The sequence below is a fragment of the Diadema antillarum genome, unplaced genomic scaffold (assembly GCF_040938485.1).
Source record: "Diadema antillarum isolate AM-2024a unplaced genomic scaffold, OU_Dant_1.0 seq00000149_RagTag, whole genome shotgun sequence".
Lineage (NCBI taxonomy): Eukaryota > Metazoa > Echinodermata > Echinoidea > Diadematoida > Diadematidae > Diadema > Diadema antillarum.
Window position 1 is genome coordinate 175,835 of NW_027271222.1, and position 22,601 is coordinate 198,435.

At 40.3% G+C, this 22,601-nt stretch overlaps 1 protein-coding gene across 1 annotated transcript in view; it reads left to right on the forward strand.

Moving 5' to 3' along the window:
• LOC139727737 (usherin-like) overlaps positions 1-21,812 on the forward strand; it is an 87,203-nt gene extending 65,391 nt beyond the window's left edge. The window contains 17 exon segments of the mRNA XM_071638716.1: positions 316-601; positions 3,494-3,681; positions 4,058-4,269; positions 4,869-5,029; positions 5,673-5,870; positions 6,321-6,475; positions 7,177-7,378; positions 8,375-8,482; positions 9,092-12,264; positions 13,224-13,343; positions 14,203-14,438; positions 14,875-15,092; positions 15,875-16,060; positions 16,529-16,603; positions 17,395-17,636; positions 18,335-18,559; positions 19,439-21,812. Of these exon segments, the coding sequence (XP_071494817.1) occupies positions 316-601; positions 3,494-3,681; positions 4,058-4,269; positions 4,869-5,029; positions 5,673-5,870; positions 6,321-6,475; positions 7,177-7,378; positions 8,375-8,482; positions 9,092-12,264; positions 13,224-13,343; positions 14,203-14,438; positions 14,875-15,092; positions 15,875-16,060; positions 16,529-16,603; positions 17,395-17,636; positions 18,335-18,559; positions 19,439-19,522 (6,069 nt within the window). The 3' untranslated portion in view covers positions 19,523-21,812.
• The last annotated feature ends 789 nt before the right edge of the window (positions 21,813-22,601 follow it).

The following is a 22,601-nucleotide window of genomic DNA, read 5'->3' on the forward strand; positions in this document are numbered from 1 at the left end:
TAGACTTTGGAATAGCAATCTTCAAAGTTATCATTTACATTGTTGATTTAATTGGCTTTGAAAACTATAATCTTATTTGACATTAATTTTGTGTTAGTTGTTTGTGTTAATCCTTTAGTACAGAACAGACCATTTTGTATCTGACATGAATGTAAATGCCATGTCACGACCACACATTCAATATCCGCCGGGTAATGAGTCATTGTGTCCATCCCATTGAAGGTTTCTCTGTCTTGTTGCCATGGTGATTTGTAAATAAGGGAAACCTTGCATTGCAAATGATGCAATTCTGCCCATCCCCCTCTTTGCCAATAGGAGTGCTGTGGAGGTGTTCTGCATGACTACCAGCCTGGCTACCAGTGCTGTGATACCAACTACCTCCCATCCCCAGCAAACTCCTCCGTACCCTTTGTCTGCTGTGGCGGTCAGTTCCACACCCAGGTGGTCAACTACCAGTGCTGTAATGACCAGTATGTGCGAGTGCTCCCCGGTCAGATCTGTTGCCCCGACCCGGACGAGAATCGTGTGGCCATTGGAGCGGGGGATGCATGCTGTGCTGGAGTGCCCTATGATTCTCGTGAACCTCAAATATGCTGTGCTGGTAAGACTGTAAAAAATACAGTGAAAGATAGTAAATGTAAAGTGCATCATTTCTTGTTAACTACTTGAATGAAGTTTAAGGCACTGCAGCTCTTGGTGTATGCTGTTTACCTGAAGGAATGTTTTAATGCAGTTCACATATATCTTTTTGGTTTGTTTTATATCATCTAAGCATTTTTTTAACAGTGTGTTATGCATTCCAGTTGTGATATGGTGTGACTCTCTGTAATATATCACGACAGATATTTGATTGTAGCAACACTCAGTAGAAAGATATGACTTGTTTCTCTAAATCATTAGAAATGTCTTGATTTTGTATAATCTGATGTTTGCGTGATTCTATGGAAACATTGGGTGATTAAGGTATATAATTAAAATTTGGATTGTGTACAAAAATGATTGACATGAAATTTAGTCATTATTTGTTGGGTGTTTAGTCTGTGATGTTTTGCAACAACCTAGGCATGAATGAAAGTTAGTTTTACGATTGTTTTTAAGGATCGATGTACAATTGTATGTAGACATTGGGGGTAGTGACATGTACATAGGTGTACTTAACTGACTGATAACCTTTCACTTTCCAGGAGAATTTTATGACAGAAGTCAGGGGCTGTGCTGCCAGAATGTCTTCCTTCCATATGAGGGTAAATGGAAATGACAACCAAACCTGTCAACTCTAACACCAGTCTGGGTCATCCTACCATTTTATATTATCATTAATCCACATACTTGCACTCTTTGTAGAACTTGGGGGTCATGCTAACACACTCTCCATCGAACTTGAGGGTCATGGTAGCTGCACTTTGTCTTTCTCCCGAACTACATTTAATTTCCTTTCTCTTCTAATCATTGTATCTCTCCACAGGGAGCATAGTACAAGGTAAAATACAGCCTATGTTGCTGTTTGAGATCTATGTTGTGAATCTGTGCAAACTTGGTGGAATCTATGCTCTTGTGCTACTCTTAGTGGTGCTATGCTAGTGATGTGACAGCTGTGTGTATACATTGTATGCATATTCTGTTTTGGGCAGAAAGATAGCACAGAGTCTCAAAAGCACACATACTCCTAGTGCTGTTGCTGAGGTTTTGAGTGTCATTGCAGCAGATTACATTGTAAAGGGTTTACTGCCAAATACTTCTCAAATTTCAGCTTCCATCACCGCTATCCCCACCAACTCAAACAGCAACATTATAAACAAATATACCAACAGTGTCAATGACCATAAGATCAAGGACATTTTCTTTTGCATATTTTGTATTAATATGTGAATGTATTTTCAGTTATTATCATTATTATGTTTACTTACAGAATAATTCTACAAACATATATACATGCACATCACCCTAGGCAGTGGCAGCTCATGTTGTGATTATGATGCTAGTGTTCTCATTTTGACTTAACAACATTTCTGAGCACCTGTCTTGTTGCTAGCCATACCTCCTACCTCCTCACTCCACATGGTTATCTTTGGGTGTGTCCTTTTTATAACAAACTCACTTCTCTTGTCTTTTCACGTCAGTCTCATGATTAGTATGTTGTCAGGTGAGAACCAGAAGGCACTAACTGTTAAATTTAAATTATTTGTGCTTTTTAAATGCCAATACTGGACTCACTTATTTGTTTGGTAGCGATGTTATGTCAGTTGGCTTCTTCTGGTGACTTCTCAGGGAGATTCTGATTTGCCTTTCACAGACTGTCCTTGCACCACTGCTTGAAAGTGAGACTTGCCAGTACATCTGTAGAGGCCAGCCTGTCTTGAGAAGTCACCAGAGTCATGGTTTACTGGCAAAAACAGTGTTTTGTTTTGTTTTTTAAACAACTGTGTCCAGTTTCTGGATTTAGAAAAGCACAAATACTCATTCAATGTGATGATTTGCAATTAACTCACTTCAATATGTTGAATTCAAACTCTGCAAAGTTCCTGCCCTGTTCTCAGCTTTTTCTTCATCTGTAGTGTTTATCTCAGGGTCATGGGCTGTCTGCCCTGTTTCACTGTCATTATTATATTATTGTTGTCTCTCCCTTCTCATCTGTGGTGGCTGTCAGTGTAAATCTGTGCTGTTTGTGTTTGTGCATTATTACATTTAGGTGGCAGCACATTGTACCATTATTTATGAGTAATATTTCATGTAAACTGAGTGTTACATTTTATTTGAAGCTCTTTCAGTTTTAATAATATGTTCATTTGCATACATAACTTCTTCTTTTTCCCATTTTTAAGTCAAGATTTTTGTTTGTCTTTCTGCACTTTATGTAGATTCATTTCATTATCAGCTCTCACTCACATCTGTAACATTTAGTAACTGTGCAGTTTTCTGTAGAATACGTGTAGGTAAATGCTGTTCAAATTTACCTGGAACTGAAATGGAAACAACTTATTCTTATGATTTGAACTGAAGAAATGAAACATTTTTGCATGCTTATCAGTTTGTATGGGAAAGAACTCCTTGTTCTGTCTTAGACAATATAAGAATTTAACAGTGCAATATTTCATGGCTAGAGTCTAGAGTCAGGGTATAATTCACATTAATTTCATGCAGTCTTACACATTCCTAGGTTGTAAAGGGTAATAATGTAAACTTGTATGTCCCTCCAGTTACGAAGCATGTAAGCATTGTAGTCAATTTATTCATTAACTTGTGGGAGACAGGTAGACGATAGTTTTTCCATGTACCCTCATCATACCTTCAAAATATTTCCCTATGATGTATTGTTTCCTTTGGGAGTTCAAACAAGTTTGCAAATTTGTCTGGCTGTAGACCAACTGTCTTGATAGCAGCGAATTGTGTAACATGTTATTCGTCATCCTTTTCATTAGTGCTAAAATGTGAGATACCTGTGCCTTTTGCTTCATTTGTTTGCTGACTTTTCCCTCATTTTTGTCTCATGCAGGTCAATTTGCTGATGCCATGAATGGCCAGTGCTGCGGAGACAGAATAGTTCCCGCTGCTCAGATTTGCTGTTCAGAGGGAGACTTAGGCCTGGCTTATGATGCTCTAGGGGGCAATGTCTGCTGTGGGACAGAATATGTCAACTCTTCAATAGCGCTGTGTTGCACCAGTGAAAGTGGAGTTGCAGAGGTTAGTTGGTCTAAGTTGGAATTTATTTATAGCTGTTGGAGAAACCTTGAAATTATCCATTGTATTTTATGCATTCTCTCACTTTTTCTAAAATCTTGTTTGCTTTCTATTTCCTGGCCAATTTAGGATAACTTTGTATTTCGTGAAATGTACATTAAATATATGTGTGTTACTATTCCTCTGACTGTGTATACAGGTATTTATTAATTGTGTTGCTTCCTCTTTGGAAATGGTGTAATCATGAAAACGTAGGCTTTTGTTTATTTTACTTTAGTGATATGATATTGTACTCTTATCATGATTTGATCAGCTGGAAGAAAAGAATGGTAATACATACATTTTAAGTGATCTTTTCATATTTTCCCCATTCTTTCAGACTTACCTCTATGAGTCGCCCAGTGCCAAGCAAACAGCCAATGACCAGTGCTGTGGTGCACAGCGAATAGCACCCTCACAGGCCTGCTGCAACACAGTTGGCTACAACCCTGGTTCTAGAGTGTGTGCAGATCGCAGCTCTGCAGCACAGGGCAATTGTGGGATAGGGACGGTCTGCCCAATCAGTTTAGCAGTGTCAGCATACTGTGACAGGTTAGGCATTGCCAAAGTCATTTAGCATTTGTTAATTACCTGTATGACTTTAATGATCCCCTGCTATAGATGCAGAAGTACTACAACCACTTTGTGTTGCATGCTAAGGTGAAGAATGTAATTGTTCAGGAGGACAGTGGTGGCCCAATACAGATTAATCACCAGTGTTGTTAATGCTTATATTTTTATAGTCCTTTTGTTAATCCTTTCATTCCCAGCTGATTTCTTGGGGCATCACAGATTACAGTTTCTCAATCTACCCATGAACTGAAGTTTTGAATTTGAACCCTTTTGTGAAACCCTGATGGTCAGATGACCACCAAGATGAAAGTAGAGATGATTGTGATTAAGATGACAACAATAATATGGTAGCGAGGATAAAGATTTTAAGAATTCTAATGAATGAATGATAGTTTCAATACATCAATTACTGGTTTTTGCAATTTATGTTCATCAAAGATTAAAAGTTGCAAGTGATTTGATTATTATGATGCTGATGGTGATATTGTGGTAGAAATAACCTCATATATTTAATACATGATATAATGGTTCAGCCTATTATTAACTATCAACCGCCACCTCTCTGTTTTGTCAATCAGATGTGACTTTGATACCAACACCCACACTTGTCACTCGGTGGATTCCATGTATGTTGTGACCACTCCAGGAGGGGCGGGGCCAACGGGCAGTGGTGAGGTCCTCTGTCCATCAGCCCTGGTCTCTCTGCACACATCAGGACCAAATGTGTACACATACCTTGGTGAGTGCTCGCCAAAGAGTGTACAGTTTATGCTTCGCAAATACATGATTGGTCTGCATTATTGTTTGTACCCAGGTAGATTTGGAGCTCAGGACTGGTACAGATGTATCCCATGCTGATTAATAAATTTCTGTTTGTATGTAGAATGTGCCTGCACTTGCTTGAATATATTTTAACAAACTTTGATAAATCCTAAATTTTCAGTGTGATACAAAGGAATTACTACAGTGATAATATTTTTGTTGCTGGTCATCTCAAATCCTTGCTATGTTTCTACTTTTTTTCTCCAAAAGGCTTGCATTTCATACTTCTGAAGACATCGAAAGATAGAATGAGATTTGTTGTTATTTTTTTCCTCATGGAGCCAAATGTTGATATACAGCACTTTAATAGTGCCTTCTGAGAAAGATTGTAGTTTCGTGCAGGTGGAGATGATCTTCACCTGTGCATAGTTAGAACAGTTGACAAACTTTAATTAGCTTTAATTCTAATGCATATTCAAATTCCTCATCATTCACTTGGACTGCATTCCACAGTTTTGACACCATGAGCAAATTGGGTGTTGACCATCAGATGGCACCAGTGAAAATGGTCTGTGAATGATTACTGAATCAATCATTAAATTCTCATCCCTACCCCACAGATCAAGGCTTGTCACCATACACCCGCTACGAGTACCTGGTATCAGCTTTCAACGCTGCAGGCAGTTCCAACAGTGGTCTTTCAAATGCCACCACTGACGAGGACATACCAGCTGGGGTGCGTACCCCTGTCTGGTCAGTGGCTATGGGTGTACTGGACACCATAGAGCTGACTTGGGAGCCTCCACTACAGCCCAATGGTAAGGCACCAGTCTAGCTGCAATCCAAAGCACTTGAAGCCACATGCTTTCTGCTCTCTGTGGAGGTCACTTTATCTGTCAAGAAAGTAATGAATGAACTCAGTGAATTGGTGTCATAAAGTATTTTTGTCTCACTTCATATTGCAACAACTCTTTCAAGCAGTTGAATTGAAACTTTCCATCCTGTTTATACATATTACCATTCCATGACTTTTAGTATAATGTGATTTAGTAGGAACTGTGAAGAATTGCTGAACTGTTTTCTGTGTACTACTTTTATCAAGAATTTTCTCAGTTTGTGTGATGAACTTTTTTCTCTCTGGAGAGTTCAGTGATCATCATTGTGTAGTTGGTCACATTCAAGATTTCTTGCCAAATACCATTATTGTTGAAAGCATGTTCAGAATCTCCATAAAGCTGATTTGGCATGTTCCTTTCTCTCATGAAAAGGGATAATTGTGACATACACCTTGACCCGAGGAGATATTGAGATCTACCGTGGAACAGACACAACCCACAGTGACAGCACAGGCATCCAGCCCTACCAGCACTACACCTATACCCTGGGGGCTTGCACTAGGGTTGGATGTGCCTTCAGCCAGCCAGTAAGAACATCTTTCACACACAGCCCTGTTGGTGGGAGGGCACGGGGACGGGGAGGGCAAATGACTATTCAGTTTCTTCCTTGATGGCTATGTAAAAAATAACTTGAATGAAAATAATATGTAACTGTTGTTTTTGAAGCCCTTTAGGAGGACTGGACCTTTTCATCTTGGTATAAGCTCTCAACCCCTTCAAACAACTCTATGATATTTGCTACATTAGCAAAATATGCAGAAAAAACATGTCTCTTTACAGACTGTCAAACTGAAATCGCCAGCTTATATATCATTAACACAATCTTGTGAACTTTTTTGAAAGACTGCTTTTTTAGTGATACAGATAATTTAAACAGGAATGTGACATTACAATTGTATATTCAGATTCCACCCCCTCCAAAACAGACAAGGGCATGAGAGATTATTAGAACAGAGAAAGTATTTGACAGCAATACAACTATTCATTGAGAATCCAAAATGGAGACAAAGCCAATTTCATTTGTCATCTTCATACTTCTTTGTTTGCTTTCAAAATAAGAAAAGTATGTCCGAGGTACTTCCATTAGTATTGTACTGGCATTTTTCCCAGACTGCTCTTTACATGAGGTTACCAAAGGTTACTAGATCAGTATTTAAATAAGACATGTGTGCCTGTCAATTACTTTGCATCCCCTTATCTAACCTGTTCAATTGCTTTATTCCTGTAGGTGGTAGCTGCTACTCTTCAGGCAGCCCCTGAGAACCTCTTTGATCCCGTTCCCATGGCGATCGGCTCAGACAGCATCCGCATCACATGGCAGGTGCCTGGTCTCACAAATGGTGTCATTCAGGAGTACAGCATTTTGCAGACGGGCGTGGCCACACCCATCTACCAGGGAGGTCCTGACATCTTCCAGTTCACTCACACAGGTTAGTCAGACCAGTCTCGAACAGCAAAGCTTTAGAGATCTTTGAAAAGTGTAATTTGCTTGCAAGATTGATAAGAGAAGCGTAAAGGAGTCAAGCAGACTGCTATGCACGCAATCAGGAACTCGTCCTGACTGTTTCTACCAGTCATTGACTAGCATGTTACTGTTCATCTTTACTCAAAGGGTTGTTATGGATAACTCTGTATGGACATGGCTAGCCCAGCTGAATTAAACCCAATAAGAGCAGAGACTCATTCACTAATTCTTTATGATTATGCATATATTCTGTTAGCCACAGTTCCAAATTCACAGTCATTGTGCAATTAAAAGCATTTTCTAATTTGCCATTTCAACAACTGAGTAAAATGTCTGAGTGAAAACAGTAATGACTCGATAAAAGCCCCCCCCAAAAAAAAAACAAAAAAAAACAAAAAAAAAACCAAACAAACAAACAAACAAAGAGAAATGCATTTATAAGGAATTGAAAGAATGTAAATAAGTTAAAGGTCTCAGGATATAAGCATGCTTGATTTATATTGCAGACACATCTGATCTTGATTTCTGTGTTCAATTTTTCTATTCCCTCCCATTGGGAATGTGTCATTACAAAATGTTAGTTACTGTGCTTCAAATGTAATGGTACACATGGTCATGAGGTCAGTGCATGTTGAACCCCTTACCAAACAGTGATCTAGCTGCTGTCTTATATGCACATATAATACCCATGATATCAATGATACCTGGGCCCTGTTTTATGAAGAGTTATGATTGATTATATAGTTGATTTTTATAAGTCTATGGCAGCCTGTGTCATAAGGGAATTTACAATTGATTATATCTTTTGGTAAAACGGAGCCCAAGCATATCAATGTGTATCAGCCATACCTACATTGTAGATGCTCAAAGTGCGGTGCAATACATTGCTCGGCACAATTACAAAAATATACACTCCGGTATAACATCAAATGGAAATGATATCATTTTGGGTCTACTTCAGGTCTGGACCCTTTCACCCTCTATGAGTACACACTGAGAGCGTGTACATCAGCAGGTTGTACCGACAGTGATGCTGCTTCGACTGTCACTCTGCAGGCTCCTCCTGAAGGTAGGAATCCTCTTAACCCTTCAGCACCTAGAGCTTTCAGTCACTGTCAACCTCTACCTACTCAAGGAAGCAGTGACTTAAACACTGTTTGTATCAGTAAAGACAAATTAATCATATGTTGAAGGATTTAAACTATTTTACAATATTGGAGTGATACAGAGGTGATATAAAGTAGACAAAAGGTATACATGTTTTACCCCATACCACATATTATTTTTCTTTCAATATGGGTGCAATTATTGTGTTTTTGTGTGCTCTATTTCACTTTGTTTTATTTTCTGAAGATCCAGCACTGTATGACATTAAGCGCTGAAGGTGGTACTATGAAACACATGGGAAATGAGTTGAAATCGTTAGAGCTGACTAATTGTTGATGACAAGGCTTTTGTGTAAGGGATTTTCCAGTTTGTTTTGTTTAGTTGAAGGGTCCTTGGAGTCGAGTCCGTTTAGGTCACAACTTAAATTGCAAGAATATATTTTTTTTCCAAGGAGAAGTATTTGCCAAGCAACCTCTGCCACTGCAGAGCTTAGAATTAGTATGTATTTGCTAAAGATTTTTGTTTTGTTTTGCTTTTATTTTCGTTTTGTTTTGTTTTTTTCTTTACATAGGTTTGTCATCACCCACTCATGTGGTAGTGAGCTCTACAGTCATTGAACTCTACTGGTTTGAACCATCTCGGCCAAATGGCATCATAACATCATACCAGCTTTACCGGAATGGTGATATGGTGTACACTGGAAATAATTCAGTTCTGACCTATGTAGACAGTGGACTTACACCCAACACGAGATACGAGTATGTTGTGGCAGCCAATACTATAGCAGGTGGGGCTAACAGCTCTGTGCATGTTGCCCAGACACCTACCAGTACCCCAGAGGGTATCCCAGCACCCACGCTGACTGTCCTCAGTGCAACAACAATGGAAGCAGCATGGACAGAACCCACCATCCCCAATGGTATCATCAGACAGTATGGAATTGTAGTGATGAGTGGAACTTTGGATGAAAGCACAAGATTGGTGTCCCCAGGGAATACCAGGGTGGTTGTTGACAGTCTGACACCGTACACTCTCTATGACATGAGGGTCCAGGCATGCAATGATGGGGGATGTGGAGTGGGCCCAAGGGCATATGCCAGAACATTTGAAGCTGCACCAGAGGAACAGCCCCCACCGACACTAGTATCCACCGGCCCTAGTGTGGTCATAGTGACATGGGACCCTCCAGCAAAGCCCAATGGGGTCATTCAGCAGTACCTTGTGTATCGCCGACAGTTTGGAACAACACGTGAGAACCTGGTGTTCTTGACGCAGTCAGAGTCGGAGAGAAGCTTTGTGAATGCAGGTGGTGATCTCGCTGCCTTCACTCTCTATGAGTACAGAGTGCGAGCGGAGAATTCACAAGGAGTAACAGACAGTGTTTGGGCACCCGTCAGGACCCAGGAGTCTCTACCCATAGGAGTATCTGCACCTTCCCTTGTGGCAGTCAGCCCCTATGCTGTGGAAGCTACGTGGATATCACCCACCTCACCCAATGGCATCATCGTATACTACCGTATTGAGTATCAGGAGAGACTGAATGACCCAACGGCTACACCACCTGTTGTTACAGCTGCCACGATTGGAGGAACTGTCCTGCAAACAACCTTCTTTGGTCTTATGCCATTCACAGCCTACCAAGTAAGAATCGTAGCCATTAATGGTGCAGGAGAGACCAATGGGCCCTGGGCGCAAGTCACCACGCTAGAGGGTGTTCCTGGAGACATAGGTCTCTTCACTGTGGAGCAGCAACCTGATGGATTAGCCTTGCTCTTGAGGTGGGATGAGCCAGGTCAACCTAATGGAGACATTATCAACTACCACATCTATGAAGATGAGTACCTTATCACACCTATCTACACAGGTCTTACCAGGGAGTTCCTTTTCAGGAGATTGACCCCATACACAGAGTATGTGGTTGTTCTTGAGGCATGCACCAATGTTGGGTGTGGGAGGGGCAGTCCCCAAACTGTGAGAACAGCTGAGATAGCACCTGCAAATCAGCCTGCTCCAACACTAGGATTTGTCAACTCTACTGCTGTCGTTTTGAATTGGAAGCCACCTGTAACACCTAATGGTGTTATAACCCAGTATGATGTTGTAAGGAGATCAGCAAGGCCCACTACCTCTGGCAGGAGAAGGAGGACCACAGAGGACAGTGCCTTCACTGTCACTGTCATCATCCACTCTGAGTATGACACAACTGCTGAAGACTACACCTTTGTAGACAGTTCTTTGCAGCCATTCCAGATTTATGAATACCGTATTGAGGCCATGAATTCCCAAGGGTCAGTGAACAGTGACTGGGTGCAGGTGGAGACGGACCAAGCTGCTCCAGTCGGTGTGGCACCTCCCACTGTCAGCCACATACCCAATACTCCAGGTTCCCTTCTCGTAGGATGGAGTGCTCCAGCTGAAAGTAATGGCATAATCACTGCTTATCGCCTCCAGAGGAATAATAGTGCTCCCTTCAGTTTTGCACCAGACTTTGGATTCCAGTTTACAGATTCTAATCTTCAGGCATACACTGTGTATTCATACACCATCAGTGTCTGTACTCAGGGTGGCTGTACCACAAGTCAGGCAACACACATACGTACTCTGGAGACTGCCCCCACTAGTGTTGACCCACCAAGACCATTCCCAATTAGTTCTACCCAGATAATGGTCAACTGGACATCTCCATCTATCACAAGTGGAGAGATTGTCCAGTATCGTCTGAAAGTGGACGACGAAGTCCGCTATAGTGGCTTAGGACTTACTACGACTATCAGTGGTTTAACACCATTCCAGGAGTATGCCTTTATATTGGAAGCATGTACCTCAGGAGGTTGCACTAACAGCCCTGATGCCCTGGCACGCCCCTTTGAAGCAGCACCAATTGGAATGAATCCTCCATCGCTGAGGGTACTTAGTGCCACAGCCATTGAAGCCAGCTGGACGGAACCTCAACAGCCAAATGGTCTCATCACCCGATTCGAGTTGCGTCGAGATGGCAAGTTGGTCTACGACGGGGATGCTCAGCGTTACCAAGACTTCGGAGATGGAGGGCTTGGCTTGACACCGGGCCAGCAGTATTCCTATGTCATCACAGCATTCAACAGTGTTGGCCGTGCCATCAGTGATGCAGCAGTCATCACAACTTCCTCGTCCTCACCTGCTGGTCTGAGCCCTCCCACTGTTACTGCTCTGTCATCTCAAGTCATCCGTGCCATCTGGCAGCCGCCTGCATTTCCTAATGGAGAGATCCAAAACTACACTCTCCTTGTGGATAACTCTGTGGTGTTTTCAGGGAGACTGCTCAGTTTTGATGTTCGTAACTTGGATTTCTACACCATTTACGAGTTTCGCATTGAAGCTTGTACAACTTCAGGCTGCGCTCTCAGCGACAGTGTAGAGGCCAGAACTCTGGAGCATGCGCCCAGTGGTCAGGTTGCGCCTTCTCTAGAACCCTTGGCTGACAATCTTGGTGTTGCAAGTGGCATCAGGGCAGTGTGGAATGCACCAGAGAACACAAATGGAATCATCCTAGGATATGAGCTCTACCGCCGGGGTGTTGATCGTTTGACTGGTGCTCGTTCATTGCCCATTATGCTCCTCAACACAACACTCAGGTCATATGTGGATATGGACCCCACTCTGGTACCAGACGAGACATACGAGTACTTGGTGGTGTCCTTTAACTCCATTGGGGAGACTCCAAGTCCTTGGGCATCAGTCAGAATGCTGGAAGCTCCACCAGAGGTAAGACATTTTTGGCATGCCAATGCAGACCAATTTATCATTTATACATCATAATAAATATTTGAAATATGTTAAAATGTGTTTGTTGAATTAGCAAGTAATTGTGATAAAGAATAAACGGGACAATTTTTCTTCAAGCGATCTTTGATTTTGTTAATATTTTACACAAAAAATCTACCAAAATACCACAACAATATTTCAAAGATTCCGTATCAGTTGTCGTTTACAACAAACTTACAAAGCAAGCTTCGGATTGGTGTGTTTTGACCTCCGTCCATCCAGTACATGTAAATGCATAGCCACGAAAGCGCCGTGTATATGGTAAGTATCCATGCCATCGCAAAGCACATGCCTTCGCGAACATTCTTCTCCCCTACATAAGCAAAGCCATGTGCTCGCTTGCAATTCCTACTCGACTCACATCCAATAAAAAACATGCCTCGCTCATACAGCCCAGGCTGTGTGCGTTGTTTAATCTCAGTCATACACTCTGAGGGGAAAGTCCAATGTTATCGCGCGCCTTCGTATCTTGTTATCTACTGTCTTTGGTTTCAACTTTCAATACAGCTGTACACTGTGATCTGTGTGTACGTCACAATCTTCCTCAGTTGTGACTTATTACCTTTGTGCAAGTTTTCAAGAATGGTTTGATGAAAGAATTCTGAATGAGAACATTTCACTTTGAATGCAGGATGACATTGATAGCAGTAGTAAAAACCACAACTACAATTTATGGCAAGACCAGTTATTTTGTGTATCTCACTAAGCAGAGAAAATCAAATGACATATGTAAATTTAATGAAGTATACTACAACTAATTGAGATGGAATATTACCTTCTCAAGAAGAGCATGAATAGCAAGATACAGCATAGGCAGCATACAACATCCGTCTGTTGCCACGCATAAATTCATTGTAAGACCTGGTGATAATGGACCTGCAATATGATGTACATTTTAGGGGCTACTACCACCACTTGTGACTGAAGTGGAGGCCACCAGTCTGGCTCTCACCATACGAGAACCAAGCCAACCCAATGGACTGATACAAAGATACATCATAAGGAGGAACAACACGGAGGTAAGACAGTAGGAAGATGGAAATGATATGGTCATATGAACTTTTGTATGCGTGTAGGTGTAGGTGATTTTATTTGGATGGTGTTTGTTCTTGCGCCCGACTAGTATATAAAGTGCGGTATAGGTATATGAAGACAGCACTGTGTCTTGTGCCTCAATGATATGCAAACATCATGACAAACTTAATCACTCCAGATATAAATGTTGGATTCAAGAAGCCTCTCAAGCACCTCATGCTTAGATTGATTTTCAGGGATCAGCCTTTGAAAGGCCTTTATGGCCTATTGTTGATTCCTCCACGTGTTATACATTTATTGCATTGCATCTTGCATGATGTAAGTTGCGCTCACGTAATATTTGTATGTCTTTTTATCTACCCTGTGGAAATAAATGAAATGAAATGAAAATTTGCTCCAAGAATCATCTGCCCTTTGCCTTTTTGAACTCCTTATCTCAAATTTAATGTGTTTGCCTTCTTGATGATGTCATTCTTTAAGATGTCTTCAAGCAATTGTTGCACAATATGTGGGTTATCGCAAATTCAGATAAAACACTTTTTTTTGGGGGGGGGGGAGGGAGGGGAGGTTTATGATAGTTAATTGTTTGAAGAAGGGATACATGACAAACGAAGAGAAACGTATGCCATAGACACATTAGGGTTTTTTTTCAGATTATCACTAAAGTATCCAGTCTGTTGTTTCATTTCTCAGTATTTTGCCACACTCTATTGATTCCCCTTAAATCTTAATCAGAAGTACTGGCCCTCAATGCATCAGAAGATTAATTTACTTAAAAACTGTGAAAGGATTAGTTTGTGCATTCGATTGTCATTCTACTATCATTGACTTGATATCCTGCAGCTTATACAGTCAACTCAGACAAGCTACGATGACAGAGATTTGATGCCATTCACAACGTACTCCTACTCCGTCGAGGCTTGCACCTCTGGAGGATGCACAACCAGTGAGTCTGTTGTCGTGACGACGCTCCAGATGGACCCAAGTGGTCTTGCACCACCCACGGTGCTGCAGACAGATAAGACATGGATTTACCTGAGCTGGGACTACCCTACAAATACCAATGGCATCATTACAAGGTGAGCTAACTCAGGAATTGATCCATCAAAATAGCACAGGCATGTCATAGTGGTGATACTTTAGTGACCTATGTCAGGATGTAATCAGGAAAAGTTGATGTATCTGCAGTGAATGCCATGCTGTTCAGTTTCTAATGTAATGTCTTTTTAATATGCAGTTGCTGGAATACATACAAATTTTACAATGTTTGTGATTGAGTGAACAAATGGTACAGGCTCTGACAGTATACAAGTGTGTTTGTACTATCATTCTTTTGTATGTATATGTGTTAATGTACAATGTGCATGTACAAAATGTGTGTATGTATTTGTGCATATGTATGTATGTGTCTATGTATGTATGTATGTATGTATGTATGTATGTATGTGTGTATGTATGTGTCAAACTCTGTGATAGTTTCATTAATGAAATTTGTGTCTCCTTTCTGATGACCAGGTTTGATCTGCTGATCCGTCGGGGATGTCCCCTCACCACACAGCCGTTTGAGCAAACCTGCCCTACAGCAGAGTACGATCCAATCCCCAAGGACCTCTCCCTGTCTCACAATGCCACTGGCCTCACTCCATACACCAGATATGACTTTGCTGTGGTTGCTTACAATAACATTGGAGGGGTGCAGTCATCTTCCACGCAGGAGAACACACAGCCAGGACGTAAGTATAATAGCCTAAAAAAAATCAAGATAAACAGAGGAATAGCATATTGTCAATTTGATGCAAGTCAGACTAATTGGAGGGTTTGTTTATCAAAAACTTGACAAGCAGTAGTTTGATTGTTTCTTTATTACCTCCGCCAAGGGAAGTTATGTTTTCATTACCGTTTGTTTGTTTGTTTGTTTGTTTGTCTGTCTGTCTGTCTGTATGCAAAATAACTCAAAAAGTTGTGAACGGATTTGGATGAAACTTGCAGGAGAGGTTGAGAATGACACAAGGAACAGATGATTAAATTTTGGTAGTGATCCTGAAATATTTTTGGATTTTATGAAGAATTTTTGATATTTTGGCAGGCCGGGTCAATGAACTTGGGAGTTCAAGCAGCACATTTTTGAGGTTTTCATACTTGCAATAAAGTGCGTGCTCTAGTTTCTGCTCGGGTGAGGTGTGCCGTGCAAATGGCATTGGTGACGTAACAAAGGCTTCTACATCGGGAAATTGGGCGATTTTCAGCATGCACATGTATGGGTGGAAATCACTGATCTCTATGGAAGAGCAAGATCATTGGTGGAAATTAGCTGCATGGTGGAGGTCTGCGCTCTCAGAGTGCTTCTCTAGTTTCTAATGTAGTACAGAGAAAAGAACACGCTGATGGGTAATACTCCCATGACTACCACTGCTTTGTGCGAAAGAGTGTGTTCTACTGCCATCTTCTTGCTTCTGTTAATCTTGAAGAGTGACTCATGTGTGCATACATGTACCTTGGTACCTTCTCCCCACAGTACCAGTGTATGTGTCTGGCATCAAGCCGTCCATCACAAGTAACACCAACAACAGTCTGATCACAGTGGGCTGGGCTCAGAGCTTTGTTCTCAACAGCATGCTGCGGGAGTACATCCTGGTGGAGAATGGTGACACTGTCTACAGTGGGATAGCGACCACAGTCACCAGACCCCTCAAGGATATGGGTGAGTGGGGAAAAAATAATACACCAGTCTTCTTTCAGAATGCTCAATATCTAATTTGGCTCATGAACACATGTTATATACTGACTGAGCTCTCACAAGTATCATGCCAAATAACAGGAAAGAGTAGCAAGTTATTATTCACAAAAACAGATCACAACCAAAATGGGAAATCAGCAAATTTCTGACCAAGTGTGGGAAGCACAATCTTTTACCTAAGACTACAACATTGGGACAATTCAACTCATCTACATAATTCGTATGTTTTCCTTTTTCTTTTTCTTTTTTGTTTTTTGTTTTTTTTTCACAGAAAATGCAGAAAAGATCACCTTTTGCTCTGTGTCTAGTGTTTTAGGGTGATCTTCATATCAATAAATATGCACGAGATGCTTTCCTTTTAATTCATGATTTGAACTTGTCCTAGCAAGAAGTTTGTATCATGTCTCTTTCATTGTTGGATGTCTCCTACAGAGTATGAATTCACAGTGACCTGTGTGACCTCAACAGGAAGTGTTTCCTATCCAACTGTCATCTATCAGCCACCAAGTAAGTTCTAGTAGTCATTCATACAGCAGCCCATTTCAACACATCTCAGTATCGAAAGGAAATCCACTTCTCTATCAGGAGTAGATGTAATTCAAGATTCAAAGACCTAAATATTTACTATTTTAAGCATGGATCATTACTTTTTCGTGCATTTATCCTTATTATGACCTTAAAAGATAATATGTGAAATGTTAACAATGGAGATAGCTCTAAGTTTTTTATCTATGGCACTTTATTTGTGTGTATGCATACATTTTTGTGTACATTGGTGTATGTGTTATTTGTGTGTGTATATACCTTCTGGAAAAGATGTATGTATCATATTCGTGTTATTGCGTTTATATTGGTAATAATTGACAATTTATCATTGCATCTTTATGCATAATGTGAACTTCATGAGCTGTGCATGGTGCAAGTAGTTAAAAGTTGTTTATTGTTGAAGCCCCAATAAATATGTTGAAGCAGTATCTTGATTTATGCTGAATCCCTATGAGGAAGACAAGCTTGCTCAATTAACAGTTGTTTTGCTCAGTTCCTATTCAAAGTTTCTAAAGGGATTTTCTTAATACCAAGTGTTGTCTATGAGACATATGTCTTAGCCCAGAGAATCCTATATCTCACAAAGAAGCTGGACAAAGGCTTGGTGAAGTGGTCCCAATGACATGCCCGCTGGAAATGGGCATAGAGCACCAGTCCCTCTTGATTCATTCCAGTCACTTGCTTCTTGTATGCAGCCAGTATGCATAGGCTGAATATGTTGTGTCTGTGTTGTGTCTATGTTGTCCCTCCAGCCACAGGAGGCCAGCTCCCCACTCAGCAGACTCCCTGGTACTCCTCTGTTTGGTTCATTGCCATCATGGTCCTGGTGGGAGTCGTCATCATCTTCGTCATCATCGCTGTCCTCCTGAGCCGGTCGGGTACCCGCAAGCCATACGCCAGGGAGAGACAGCCCCTACCACCTCGCCAGAGGAAAGCCCACAACTTTACCTTCTCCTCCATGCTGCCCCGCTACCCAGAGTCTGAGAGCATTCTGGTGAGTGTCAACATGCCTCAAAAAGAAATCTAAATTAGATGTTTCATATCATTGGCTGAGAATCAGAAGGGTGTTAGGGCATTTTTGAGGGGGTGTTTAGTTATTGGTTTCACATTGTGGTGTCAATTTTTAATTATTTACATTTTTTAGTAAAATGTTCAAAATCAAAGCCAAAAGGGTGCTATATTTTACCTGATATTTGGAACGATGCTTATAAATCTACCCACTTTTGATTAAATTAGAAAATCAGGAAAATTGATTGTATTGTATTTACACTCATGTCGTAGAACGTGATAGCCCCTTTCTGATTTTCAGCAGACGATATGCTCTTTCTGAATTTTGTACAGGGTTATGAAGTCATACAGATTTTGTCATTCCTGTCATTCATGGGAAAGTTGTGTCATTCTTTCTCCTTCAGACTAGATTGGAATTGAAGCAACAACTCTGTATTGCTAGCAAAATGACATGATGAAATGAAAATGCAAAAGACAGTCAAAACCTTTATAAGCTGACTTCTTGTGGTTTGATTGTATCTGTGGTACTTTTGGGGGTCTGTGCCTTAACTGTGTATGTCTGAGTTTGTATCTAAAGTCAAATCATGTACATTAAGTTTCTTCTATTAGCTGGCTGACTTCATTTTCCTTTTCCATCTATATCCCCTGCCTCCCAATATCCCCCCCCCCCCTTCATCTGCACAGGATCCCATTCCCCAGGCAATCAGCCGCCAGTCAAGCATGCACAGTCTGCACAACGCCTATTACAACCCCAGCTTCCCTGCACCCTCCCCACCCCGCCCCACCAGCCGCACGTCAGAGATCATGGAGAAGAACTCCCTGAAGTACCTGGATGAAGAGGAAGGGGTGGCAGCCTGGGACAACCCATCCCCCTTGCCTCCCAAGATGGACTCCGGCCTGGTCAGTATGGTAAGCTGCAGGCATACCCTACTATATACATTGTAAATCATAATTGTATACACTTCCTCACCACTACAGGTGTAAAGTTACGGAATTGAAGAGGTCAAGGAATTGTAAATGGATCTAGACAGTCAAGTAAAGTTGGTTAAAAAAAAAACAGAAAAAAGGTGATTTTGTAAAACCTAATAGAAGCAAAATTCTACTCTTGCCAAATCCATACAGGTCTTGCCATGGTCGTTTTAGTTGTTTGCTTTTTATTAACTTTGGAGTTTCCCCCAGTAGAAGAATATTGAGGTGAACATTGTGAAGTAAATCCCTTAGCAAGTGAATCTACAAAGGCTATGCCACACACCAACCTTTGCATGAATACTATTTGATTGCTCTGCCGAAATCCGTGGGCAAAATCTCTCTTTTAAAAGGAAAAGGTCTGTGAAACAGACCGATAAGAAACAAGCCTTTTATGGTACAAAAGGGGAGACCCCCTAGCTTCCACATAAAAGAAACTTTGCTGGTAAAATTTGAGGACAAATAGCCTTTACTCAGCAGTAAGTATGGCTGCCATGTAAACATGGCGTTCACTACTGAACATTCAAATCATCGAGCACAGTCGACTCTCGTGCTTTATTCTAAATTTTACAATCTTCAGTGTGTTTTTTTTGCCTCCATGCTTCAGTGTGTTTTTTGCCTCCATGCTTGTTTAACTGACTAAATGCAGCTGAAGTATGACTACATCTGAGATATGTAAGATACATGTAGGTCAGTGGAGCCAAATAAGAACCTGTATCTATTTCCCAATGGAAGGATAAGTAAAAAGAATAAGTAGAAAGGTTAAAGTCACATATTATTTTATGACACTGTTTTGTCAAAATCTTTCAACATCATTCACAGTATGACGATGATGCCATGACACATGCGAGTCAGCCCTACAGCTACACCAAGGAGCAAACCATGTTCACTGACACACATTTATGATCCTGTGCCCAGCTGTGAAGAGCATACCATCTGGCAGTTTTCCTGCTCTACTAGCTTCCAAGCACCAACAGCAATAGGTTGTAGAACAAATTAAGCCCAGGAGAGGCAGTTGCTATGCATACAGGGGCAAACTTGGAACCTCATAGCAGTAGGAGTGATATTGCCCATCCATGGCATAAAAGTATTAGTCAAAGACAATCTCTGTGTAATGTCAAAGGCCAGCAGCGATCAATTGCATCATGATTACAAACTCATGCACTCTGAATGTTATTTGTAGTTGAGTTTCTAAAGCAAAAAATCTCATTGCACTGTTACTGGAATGATAAAAATCTTTGCAATTATTTCAAGGACAATTTTGCTGAAGACTAAATGTGCCTTGGGTAAAGGCGGTAATGCTAAAACATTACCTCTCTGAAAAAAAAGACAGCTGATATGGCGTCCTAAAAATATCTTAACAAAAATATGAATAGATTAACTCAGCAGCATATTCTGGATGACATATTGAGAACCTACCTGCTTTTCACATATTTCCAGACAGGTAGTCAATTACTTTATGTGAAAGCAGGAAAATGATATTTTCGGTTTTGCAAAGCAAATGGCAAGTATATTCAGGAAAGAAAATGATCTTGATTAGACCTTGTAGTCAGTGTGATAACATGTGAAGTAATATGCGGTCATTCAAAATGGTCTAACTTTATTCTATTTAAGTTTGCCTAGATTTTCAATGCCATACATGTATTATCTCTGTATGACACTTTACAAAAATACCTGTCATGTCGGACAACTGGCTTTGCTCCACAAGAACAATCACTCTTAGAGGTTAGAGAATGTTAGATTGATAACTGCTGGCAGGTTAAAAACAGAAAATGAATTAAAGAATGAACTTCGAATGGAAATATGTGCCCTTGCAATACAAGTGAACTGTAAACTCATATCACAGCATGTAATGTGGATCAGGAGCTGTGGAAGAACTCCAGATGATGAGATGCACCATATAAAAAGAGGAATGTGCCCCTTAGCCATGTTAGGATCCTGTGTCCTTAAGGTGTTTCTCTATATTTAGTTACCGAGATCATGTTTTGGAATGCAATATTGATGTCTTAGTTTGACCAACATGGAAATTTTGATGTTTTTTTTTTTTGTACACTGTAATTGTGTGAAACATGTGAAGTGCAGTCATGAATGTGTGTTTTTGCCTCTTAGCAAAATGACTGGAAGTGTAGATTCTAGACCCGTGATATCCCCCTAGAGTGTGTTTGTTGTAACTGCTCATATCGCATAGTAGTTGCAGTGTATGTGCTGGCTTATATATTGCTTGTAGCTAGCTACCATATAGGGTTTGACTTGTGCAAGGTCCCCAAGATTATAGACTAAAGCCTGTTGATGCCATCTAATAATGTTCACATTAGGACCTTTGTAGCAGAAATGCAAGATGACTGTAATTGTAATATTTTGAATTGGCTGGCTTTTAAAACCAGGTGTATTGGTTGCCAAGATGGAGATACATTTCTTAATCCTCTGTGCAAATATGTTTTGTCTTCATATTATCACTTTGTGAGGAGGAGTAAATAGAAGTAATACTGTATTTGTTCAACGGGAGACCAACTCTAGTCATGGTTGTAGCGTATCAAAGTTACCTATGTGTTACCAGCTCCATCGTTTCATACTTCACTTAGGCTTAATGTTATGTAATGTTTCATGATCTGACTTGTCTGAACTTTCTGACTATAACAATATGATGAGTAATATGTCCTGGATACTCATAATCTTCAACCATCAACCATGTCATCAGTTAGCTGTTGCTATTAAGATCTAGGAGTAATGGACACCTCTAATGGTAGACATCTAAGCAAGCCAAAGGAGCATTTTATCATATTATTCAAGGGAATATATCACATACATGCAGTACTTTCCATTGGCTGAAAACAGGGTTAAACCCTATGCAAACAATTGCTCTTATGTTATCATTATGTTGAATTGCATACCTTGATAGACTTGTAAAGGTTTCAAAACTGTGTTTGTACATGCAATATGATTACTACTTTAAGTGACAATGTACATTGTGTACAGCAATTTAAGGTCATCTTGACACAGAACATCAGTTATGCAAGTGGGGAAAAAAAATGAAAGCAGCATAAAAGTGCTGTATAAACCAACAGTCAGTATACACATGCTATTGTTAGATAAACAGAGATGTGCACCACACACATTAAGAAATAATGTACCCATTTTATACATATGTTGAATATTGTAAAATGTGGTCTTCATCATAGGTTATTGGGTTCTTGGTCCTAAGGGATTTTGAGATTCTGCTAAAAATAATAGTAAATAATATAATTTTCTCATGTTCTCATATGCTAGCTTCAAAGCTCCCAAAGCTTGTCAGATATATAGACATCATGTACCAGCAAAGAGACATAACAAATCCAATAATGTGGAGATTTTTACTTGAAGGAACAACATTTCACTCAAGTCTTAAAGTGAATTTCCAAATCAGGAGATTCCATGAAGGACTCGAGTCAGAAAACAGCATGTCTAGACTGTTGTATAGAAGTCTTGACATTAAATGGAAGAATAATGAATATTTTAATAGCAAATTGGTGAAGTGAAGTTTAATATTTTGTACAATATACCACAGCCATTTTTATTCTAGCATGTTGGTTTATTACTTCCCCTCACTGTTGTGACAAGAGCTATGTACACAATGTGGACCATTATACCATGCTAATTATGTCTGTATTCAACTTGTCTGCTTGAAGGAAGATCTGGTATGATAAACTGGTACTCATATTAACATGACACATAACACACACATGTCAGCTATTCCTGTCTTATACAAACATTTCTTCTTCTTTTTGTCAAAGAAAGAAGAATGTTCACTCAACCCTGTATTCCTGTTATTACGAACATGTTATAATAGTGATGAATGGGAGATAAGTTTAAATTCCTACTTTTTATCCAATATTCTTCTCCCATTTATTCCTATGTATCGAATTTCTAGGTTGAAGGTATGACATGAGCGTTAAGTAAAGAGGATCTCTTGATCAATGGCTATACGTTACATACAGTGTATCAATAG